This window comes from Cannabis sativa, chromosome 2 (assembly GCF_029168945.1).
Source record: "Cannabis sativa cultivar Pink pepper isolate KNU-18-1 chromosome 2, ASM2916894v1, whole genome shotgun sequence".
Lineage (NCBI taxonomy): Eukaryota > Viridiplantae > Streptophyta > Magnoliopsida > Rosales > Cannabaceae > Cannabis > Cannabis sativa.
Genome location: NC_083602.1, coordinates 88,216,621 through 88,227,634, shown reverse-complemented (window position 1 = coordinate 88,227,634; position 11,014 = coordinate 88,216,621). Strand labels below are relative to the sequence as shown.

At 30.3% G+C, this 11,014-nt stretch overlaps 1 protein-coding gene and 1 non-coding gene across 2 annotated transcripts; one reads left to right on the top strand and one right to left on the bottom strand.

Moving 5' to 3' along the window:
• The first annotated feature begins 1,585 nt into the window (after positions 1-1,585).
• On the top strand, positions 1,586-1,659 carry TRNAR-UCG (transfer RNA arginine (anticodon UCG)). The gene has a single exon. It is a non-coding gene; the product is annotated as a tRNA-Arg (tRNA).
• A 771-nt stretch (positions 1,660-2,430) lies between these two features.
• On the bottom strand, positions 2,431-5,056 carry LOC115720936 (large ribosomal subunit protein uL29). The gene is made up of 4 exons (XM_030650148.2): positions 4,695-5,056; positions 4,460-4,595; positions 4,191-4,347; positions 2,431-2,707 (listed from the first exon to the last, which is right to left on the bottom strand). The coding sequence occupies exons 1-4, from the start codon at positions 4,696-4,698 to the stop codon at positions 2,633-2,635; spliced, it is 372 nt and encodes a 123-aa protein (XP_030506008.1). The 5' UTR covers positions 4,699-5,056; the 3' UTR covers positions 2,431-2,632.
• Positions 5,057-11,014: the final 5,958 nt, after the last annotated feature.

The window sequence follows — 11,014 nt, the reverse complement described above, 5'->3', positions numbered from 1 at the left end:
GGCTTAGACCTAAAGTGAACAATATCATACTTAAAAACGATAGTCTCTGAGTTGTTATTTCTCTTTTAGTAGTTGATTGTTTCTTGACTAATGAAAACCTCTCTTTTCATTAAGAAAAAATGATAGGAATTCCTAGTACTTTGGTAAAAAATGTGACTTGTGAGAAAGAACCAAGAAACAATAATATGTGTACGTAACACCGCGTAGATGGGAATGAGAGAGCACAACAATTTCCCTTATAATTCCATTTCCACTACCTCTCTTTTGATGGTATATCTAATCTATCTACATGGGAATATATTAATTCAATAACATTAATTATATTACTTGAACATTTGGATTGGAATATTATGATACCTCAAAGTCCTTTTCAACCCAACTTCGAAAACGAATTAAATTGGAGACACTCAACGTATACCTTTTTCCTCTTTATATAATTATTTATTTTAGGGTGATTTACTCTCTAAAAAGATACTTTGGTATATTTTCTAATTGTTTTATTATTTAAGAGAATTTTTAATTCAATTTTTTTCATGGTAGTTATTTAAGACTACTTTTAAATTTTTTAAAAAATTAAATAATTTACAATGTCAAAAGTAATATTTACATATTTTGTCACACGTGTTGCTATTTTCTTTATGCCTTTTGGTAATTAATTGTTCGATTAAAACTTTTTTAAAATTTACAAATTAATGATCTAAATAGATACGATCATTAAAAAAAATAAGTTTAAAAAACTTTTTTAAATGCTGAAACAATCTATACCATAACAACCTTTAGGTACATAAATTTCTCAATTTATTTATTATATTTCAATATACAGTAAGATGATAAAAATGAAATAGTAACACTGTAACAGTACTCTTAAAATAAACTATTTTTAAAAAAATATATAAGAAAAATGCAAAAAATACAATTATAAAATAAAGGGTAAAAAACTATTTGAAGCGGCAGGGCAGGCCAAAATTGAGTCGACATACACTGATTATTTTCGTCCAATTAATACCCATCTTCATCATCTGGACAGTCAATATACTGTATAAGATACTATAATTAAACCAATTAACACTATATTATATTTATATATGTATTACTACAAGACAAATGAACAAAATAATTACTAGTTAATTATATAATATAACATCCATATATTATAATTAGAAAAATACAATTAAACGCGTTTGCTAACGTTGCTGTAATCATATATAGATACTCGAGTTGAGTCTTTTGACTATATATTGATTTTGTAATACCTATGATTTCATAAACCATGAATTATGATGTTGATGCATGCTGCATGCATGTATGTTACATCAACGATATTTTTGTGACATTTTTTAAAACTAACTTATTGGGTGGATTGATAGTGATGTTAATCTAGGCATATATATATACTATGGGGCCTAACATAAAAGGAAAATCATGCATATATATATATCTTTGGGAAAGGGGTCATATTAGATCATCAATTCGGATATTTAAAATCCACATTAATGTAAGATTAAAAGAATGATTTCCAATCTATAACTATATGTATTTAAAACATTACATACTATAGCTAATATACTTGCTATGGTCAATATAAGACCGCATAGCGCAGTGGATTAGCGCGTTTGACTTCGGATCAAAAGGTCGTGGGTTCGACTCCCACTGTGGTCGACTGTTTTATGTTTTCTTCCATTTTTACTGATTTAATTTAATGTGTATTTATTTACTTGTTGGCTACTCATAAACATTTGATTCCATTCAATGGAATCTCACTCTATATATAAATATAAACAAAGTAATTTTCATTCAAAAAAAATAAATAAATAAACAATGTAATTTATGGGAAATGTGTATGGTATAATAGGAAAAGTAATTACCTTCAATAACAATTTTTGGCTGAAATATTTAATTACGAATGGAAGATTATTTTGTTGATCGACAAGTTGATAAAGAGATAAAATTAGTGTAATTGGCCGAAAAAGTTGTATGTAGGGTAGACTAAATGCTTAGATTCTATAAAAGGAAAGTTGAGGAGGCACATAAACATACATCAAAAGCGTAGAAGAGTCTCTAAAACTCTCATTTCATCATTGCTCCCTATTCTTCTCTTATACACACAACACAACCATCTCATCACTTTTCTTCTATACACAACCATCCCATTCTTAATAGTCTCTTTAATTAATCACACCCATACAATTATAAAAACTATACTGCTCATTAATAAGTTTTTAACAATTTTAATTTGTTATTTCACTCTATTTTAACTTTATGATTGCATAGTTACTTTTGTTAAGTAAAATAATAATAATAAATAAATATTAGTTCAATTCTGTTTTTCTGGACAAACTGAGCTTTGATCAAATTAATTACCGAATAGATATGATGCTATAAAAGGAGGAAGGAAGAACAGAGTAGTTCCCAAAAGTAACACATTAAGAATTTGTTGAGACTAAAACCAATAATTGAAGTAGTAGTAGTACTACATAGGATGCATATAACTGAACAAAGGAAAAACCAAAAACTCAATGGTGATGATACTGTCCCCAATGATTAAATTTGAAAAGCAGCTAAAAAAACATTTTAAAAGTATATCCTAGAAATGGATGAAAACATGTTAAGAACTTCCCAAGAAGATCTAACATTACACCTTGATAGCGTACTTCCTCATTGGAAAGTAGATTTCTCTCTTCTTTTCTCTTTCGGTCTTCAATGACAACTGCATTAAACAAGAAAACACTCAGCAACTACAACAAAATGAAGAAGATATTAGAGCACTCCCAACAACTTTTCTTCTCTATCTTTTAAAATACATCACGAAAACACCACTTTCTTTATATTACTACATCACGAAAATAATATATTTTTTTATATATATAATACATTAATAGAAATAGAATAAAAAATAGTTATAATATTATTAAAATATGTTTAAAGGATGAATAGTGCTTCTCTACATCTTCTCTACATGTAGAGAAGCATTTGAAGAAAATAGGGATACTTTAAAACAGAAGAGTTAACATCATTTGTTGGAAGGTGTTTTTGCTCCATTGTTCTTTAAATTTTTAAAGAATCTTTATTTTAAAGGAGCTCTTGGGAGAGCTTTTAGAAATTTTTTAAAAAAGAAAAAACTTTAAACCTAGTCACATAACGTTGGCAACTAAAAGATCACGTTGTAATTCTCAAATACAAATTTGGACTAAAAAATGCTAGTCATTTCAAATTAGAAAGATTTTACATTTTATTTTTCTGTCTTCTGGTATTTGGAATCAAGAATTTCCCTGAGCTCTCCTTAGATAGATAATCTTGATATGATAACATACATATGTATCTAGATCTTTAATCAAACCCTAAATTCTTTTGAAGGCATGGCAATAAGCTTGACTAATCAGCTTGAATATCTATAACAGTAAGTTTACAAGTTTGAATACTTCTAGAATTCTTCGGTTATCTTATGAATACAAAGAATAACCAAAAATCAAGTGAAATGGATCTAAAATAACTGGTCAGTGTGCAGTGGGCCGCCGTGGATGACGGCTCTACGGGGGTGTATTGGTAGGATCTGACATCAAATAAGAGTGGGATTGGTTGGTGGTTTATAACTACTTGTAAACTCCTATTTTTGAGAGTGAGTTGTACCTTAAGTAGTTGTAACAAATTTCAGATAACAAGTAAGTTTATTTTTCTTTCATTCAACCTTCAGGAATTCACGAGAGTTAAAGAGAAAATTTAGGATTCTCAAACCACAGATCACAATCAGCAAAGCTGAGGTAGAATTTCCAGTAACAGTAGACCTAGCAAACCATACTAATGACTTCAATTACGAAGTCACGAAAAAAAGTGATCTTTTTAAACACATACCCGAATTTCAACCCTGCCCCAACTGTGAAGCTATCTATCTATAAACAAAGGGAAAAAATAAGCACAAATATGTAGGTTTATACCAATTCTCCAAAATGCATCAAGATCAACTCTAGCCAGTTTCTTCTAATTGGACATATAAACAAATTGGCATATCATATAGTGGTGCAATAATAATAGTATCATAAACTACATACATTCATTAACTATTTACATGTTCTAAACCTATGTATACATCAAAATTTTCTGCTATGTGGTTTTATTGTTCATATATAACAATATTTATATGTATATATACAAATTAAAATGCAGAGAAAATAAGTTCAATTAAAGCATCTTACCTGGTGCTTGGTGAGACGCCTCCTGATAGCCCTGGTCTTCTTTGTACGCAGATCGAGCGGCAAAAGCTTCTTATTCTTATATACTTCTCTCAAAGCAGCCTTTTGCTTCTGCGAAATCACAGTCAAAACCTGTGCAATCGAAAGCCTCACCACCTTTCTACAACCCACACAGAAAAATATTCAAATACATTATGGGAATAAATCATCAACATCCATACTTTGATACATTCAAACATTTGAAAGTAAAAATAACGAGAAAGAAATGTTACATCTTGGAGAGCTTGTTAGGTGCACCGCCAGTGACCTTAGCGACCCGGAGAAGAGCAAGCTCAGCCTTCAGATCCTTCAACTGGCTCTGCAAATCAGCCTTGTTCTTGGTCCTAAGCTCGTGAACCTTAATCCTCGCTTTAACAAACACAAAAAATTAAAACGGTCAAACGAAAAATCAATCAGATTGATAATGAATGAGAGAAGAATTAAGGAAATGGATCTCGTTTATCTTACCCATTTCTGTAAATTAGGGTTTTTCCTGCTTGGAAGATGTAGACGAAGACGGAGGTTGAAGCCTTGAAAATTTAGCTCAAGTAATATACCTCAGTCCCCAAAACCCTAATTTGGAGCGAATCAGACTTTGCACGTGTGTCCTTGGTAGGCACGTGGTTTTAGTTGGGCCTGGGCCCTGGCTTGATTCACTATTTGTATTCGTGGGCTCTTGTCGTGCAAGCCCAATTTCATTAGGTAACTCGAAAGTGTTAAAAACCGATAAGAGTACTACTCTATAGCTTTTCTCCTTTTTCATAAATATAATTTCGTCGCTTTTCTCATTTTTGTTTTAAGTTTGTTATGGAATCTTTTTCTTTATTGCTGTATTTGTTTGAAGTAATGCTGTATTTTTATAATTAGTTTAGGTAGCATTTGGTTGCAGGTAATGAAATAGAATATTATGGAATATTTTATAAGAAAACAATTTTTATTTTATTTTTTTATTTGGTTGTATATTATAGTATTCGAATGTCATTCTAATGGAATGACCTTTCTACTATTTTAGTAGAATGACTATTCCATTTTAAAATAAAAGCAAAGACCATTCTAATGCATAATGAGAAAAAATTTCCTAATTTTTTTATCAATTTTTTTTACGCATTTTAAATTTTATTCCATTTTCTTCCTATTCTTATTCCTATTCTCATTTCTATTCTTATATTTTCATTCCTTCTAACCAAATACTGATAGTGTTTAAAATTTTGTATTAGTTTTTGGCAATTCCAAAAAATGTTTTCTACTATTTCTTTTGGAGAATTTTCTCATCAAAAAGGATATTTGAGTATTTTTATGAGTTATATTATTTCTGGAAAAATACTAATTTGAAACCTATATTTAACTTGAATACATAATTGGCTATATCATTTTATTAAAACAATTATTAGACTTTATATTTTGCAAAATAAATCAAATTGATTCCCTGTGTTGAACTTTGGTTAAACTATTTTTCAATAAATTGAGATATCCCAAGCTCACTTTTTGGCCAATACTTCAATTATAGGTCGAATGATAACTTGACAGTTAATCATATTAAAAATTATTCTAAGTCTTGCTTTTTGCTATTTTTTTTTTTTTTTGAAAGAACGAAAAATTCGTTAAAACCATTGAGAATTAGAGAAAATGTGAATTTCCTTCCAAGAGGATTGATTCGCCTAAGATAAGGCCAATAGGATTGCACGAGTTTCAACCTCCAACTGAGAAGAAGCATCTGTTTGAGCAGTACACTACACCCAACTTCCATTAGCAAAATTAGCTATTACTGCAGCTAAACTAGCTACACCAGCCTCCCAAGATCCATTAGTACAAATCACTAATTCAATACCCTCCTTGCTAGGCCCAACTAAGCTTTTCGAACAACATACTAGTCTCTAATTCGAAGTATGAATCAAAGCACAATATTCATTAAAAGAGGTTGTTATCTTGAAAGAAAACAAGTTTAAATCAACAGTACCCCCTTTCAATCTAATAATGTTTCTTTGCTGCCAAATTTCTAAAGCAAAACAACCACTATACAATAACACAATAAGTCTATTGATATTTGGAAAGACGATAAAGAGCGACAAGAAAAAAGGCCAGAAAACCAGACAGCTTTCGCAACACTGCACTCTTTGAAGAGATGAAAACAACTTTCCCCAGAAGAGAAGAACTTGCATCAGTATCTCAATTTCAAGTCAAACGTGGGTTTGATTCACACTCCATGTTCTGATATCACCACACAAAAGACACTCTTTTTTCTGTTAAGAAAGGGAGCCTGGACCTAGTAGGCAGTGCTTCATTCAAAATTCTCCACAACATAACCGCCACCTTAGGATGAAGTGAAGAGTGCCATAACCATTTCCAAATCTCAAGCTTCGGTCTAAATCTCGAGATTTGATTCACAAAACAAGCATCCTTGACAGAAATTTGCCCATTCTTCCTATGCTTCCAAACCAATTAGTCCCCGAATTGCGATGGAATTCTTGAAATTTCAAGAACTTTGTGGACATTGAAGGTTCAAAAATTTGTAAGACCATATCCTTATTCTAGCAATTATTAACTGAAAAATTTGCCACTTTTTTCATTATAAAACCACTACTTCTTAGACCCCTCATTAACTCTTGAGAATCCATAATCTTCAACCACGGGATCCAAGGTTACTTCCAAAAGTCAATGGTATCTCCACAGGCAGCCAAGAAATAGACCCTTCGAGAATAATATCTCTTGAGTTAAGGATGCCCTTCTAAATATCATAATCATTAGACTTGACCTCCACATTCCAGAAGTTTTGCGAACGACAATACTTCCTCAACATGCATTGAACCCAAGGTTTTGGAACATCATTGGCTAAACTCCACGCAAGCTTGGAAAGAATAGCTTTATTCATGTCTTCAAACCTCCTAAATCCCAACCCCCCATGAGATTTAGGTTGAGAAATACAATCCCAAGATTTAGAAGACATGAACCTGGCCTTGTCCATGCCTCCTATCCACTAGAATTTTCTCATCATGGCATCCAAACTGCGATAAATTGAAAGCGAAACCATATTGGTAGACATAGCGTAAATTGGCATAGAGGGTACCATAGACTTTATAAGAGTGAGTCTACCAGCATAAGACAACACTTCAGTTTCCAACCTTCCAGGCGTTTAGTTAAATTATCCTTAAGTTTTTATAATCTTGTTTTATTCTTCTTTTAAAAATAAAAAGATTGCCCAAATGTTGTTCTTCACCATTTGACTGCATGATCTCCGAACAATGCAATAAAGATTGTTTCCGAGCATGACTTAAATTTTTGGAGAAGAGAACATTAGACTTCGACTAGCTGCATTCCTGCTCTGACCACTTCTCGTAAAGAGTTAAACATTGAGTAAAAGCTTCAGCTTCCTTTTCGTTGGCCCGACCAAACATGATAGTGTCATCGACAAACATAAGATAAGGAATAGAGGGAGCAAATTTTAATCCCATGTAACAACCCTCTAACTTCAGCTCTTTGGATGGGTTTTAACAGAACTTCCCGACATAAAAGAAAGATAAAGGGAGATAACATATCCCCTTGTCGAAGCCCTCTTTGATGGACAAATTTCTTGAGCGGACTTCCATTAAGTAACACCGAGTTGGAGACACTTCTTATACAAGCCATAATAAGGTTGCAACTTCTCTCATTAAACCCATTAGCCAAGAGAACTCTATGGATAAAAAACCATTCCGGCTTATCATAGGCCTTGAACATATCTAGCTTGATTGCCATAAGACCTCCCTTCCCTTTCTTCTTTTGAATCTTGTGAATGATTTCTTGGGTCAAAATTGAGAATTCCGTGATCCATCTACCTGGAACAAAAGCCGCTTGTAAAGGGGAAACCAAGTCATCCATAATAGGGCGTAACCTATTAGAGATGATCTTAGCCACCACCTTATAAAGGAAGTTACAAAGACTAATTGGTCTAAACTGTTCTATTTTTCAAAGTTTTAAAGCTTTGGAATAAAACATATGAAGGTATAATTCAATCTGGGATTGATTACCCCTGTATAAAAAACTTTCTCGACAGCAACACAAAAAGAGTCTCCCACTATGTCCCAATATTTTTGAAAAAAACAACCTGACATCCTGTCTAGTCCCAGGACTTTAAGAGGGTGAAAACAGAAGACTGCTTCTTTAATAACTTCCACATAAGGGACACAAAGGCGAGTTCAACCCCCCCACAAATAAAATTTTCATGCTTATAGCATAAAATTTGAACATCTTCCAAGCTTACTTTTAGACCTTACATGATTTTCTTTAAACTCCAAGCAAAACTCACATGAAAGTTGCATAATAAAAAAAATTGAATATTTTCTTAAATACTCCAAAAAAAAAAAATATGAATATACAATTTTTTTTTAATATTTTTATGAATTTTACATTTTTTTTAAAATATAGAATATGATCACATTGCTACCACGTGAAAACAATGCAAAAACAACATTATTTCATAGATATAATAATAATAATACAAGTAAAAAAAATGTGTCAAAAAAATAATATAAAATATATATATATAAAAATTTCCATAACATTTTTTAAAAATGTAGTCCATTTAACTTTGAGAAAATTATATTGTATAACCATTTTATTTTGTATGTTTTAATTTTTACTTTTATTTTTATATTCTTTAAAATATACTTACTTTTACAGGTGATGTTCTCATTATATCCCTTAAGCTAATATAAATTAAAAATTATGTGATAGACTTAAGTAATTAAAAAATAAATATATTAAGCAATTCACTCATACAATACAAGTAAATATATTTTAATAAAATATAATACAAAAATATTTTGAATTAATGAATAGAAAAAAAAAATATTTTTTAACTTATCCCATTAATTTCGGTGCATTATTTGCTATCTTATGTCAAGAAAAAAGATGGGAAGCCCAAACGTACTACGTTTCATTTGCATGTGCATGGCATTTTTTAACAATATAGAAATGGGCCACACGTGTCAGGAGGCCCAATAACAGACCTACAAATGTACGGACAATCGTGGGCCGACAGTAGTGCAGTCACATGTTTATCCAAAGAAAGGGCCCATTTGGTGGGTTGAGATTGAGATTGGTGACTGACATTGTTTGTCACGAGATTGCCACCCACCCACCATTCATGATTGATATCATATATGCTCTCCACCTTCCCTTACCATTTCCTTATCGAAAACTCAACCACAAATCCATTAATTATAGATATATTTCCCTCATAATTATTTAAAAGGTAAATAGCGGCATAAGTACTTAAAGTTTTGAGTTTGTAAATGGTATAAATTTAATGATTTTTTTTAGTTACATAAGTATCCAATGTTTGTAAAATTATAATTTTTCTCTATTTTCGTCAGTACAGGTTCCATTTTAAATTTATTAAAAAAAATAAGAAGTAATTGATACTACATATTTTTTGTTCAGACCAAATAATCTAAAATTTAGGTCTTATATGTGTCGTGTTTAAGACAATAACAGAGTCTATACTGATAAAACTGGAAGAAAATTACAGTTTTATAAACTTTAAGTACTTATGCCACTAAAAAAATTATTGAATTTATATCGCTTACAAATCTAAAACTTATGCCACTATTTACCCTTATTTAAAATTGTAAATTTTTAATCGATATAAATTTAATATTTAATTTTGTCAGTACAAATCACTCTATTAGTATTATGAAAAATTTGCATGTAATAAATCTACTTTTAACAAACTCAAAATTTATATGATTATAAATTTAACACACTAATCGAATTTGTAATAGCTGAATGAAAACATAATTTTATTAACCTTTAGTATTTATATCATTAAAAAGAAATTATTAATTTTATACTACTTATAAACTTAAAATTATAAATACTTGAACTAAAAATATCCTTAATAATTTACATATAAAATGTGCACGCCTACGGTCTAATTGTATTGTGTTTTAAATTTTAAAAAGAGCATTGTTAGTGGGTACTAATACCCAACACTTGCTATAGATAGCATCTTACGATTAGTCAGCAATAATTCCTATCTATAAGTTATTTTCTTAAGTTATATGAGACCCGATATATAATATTACATAAATAGTAGTATGATACCAAAAAAGATATTAGTATCTTTTAGTATTTCTTGAAATACGTGATCAAATTATCAAATAGCTAGGTACATATTTTTTTTTTTATCAATGTTATTAAATATTAGTAGTGTCTAACACTTTTTAAAGGTGTCGGTGTACGATTAGTTAGCAATATTTTCTAAAAATTATTATATAAAATTATATAAAACTTGATACTTAATTACACCGATAATAATATAATAACGAGTATAAAGTGCTAGACACTAATAGGGTTTAGGGTTTAGCATTTCTCTTCTTTTTTCTCATGAATCCAGCAAGTATATATGCCTTACTCTGTAATTATACTGTGATTTCAGGCCTATATCTAAAACATTTTTCAATCTTTTTTATTATTAAAAAAATACTTGCCAAATTCACCAAACAAATTTATTATTGAAGAAGATCATCGTGGCTATATATTATTTTGGCTGTTGAGTTAATTTAGAAAAGCCTACTGATTTTCGAGTTATAGTTGTTATTCTTCGAGTGTGTACTTTTTCATGATCTATATATTTTAGTACTCTCTCCTCAATTTATTGCTCATTAATTAATTAGTTTCTTTCAGCACGTACAATCTCTCTATATATATACATATAGCTAATAAGAATAATTACTTCATATAAAATTATAATATATGAGCTAGGCCGGCCAATATTGAAATGATGAGTTACTATTACATTATAATACTGA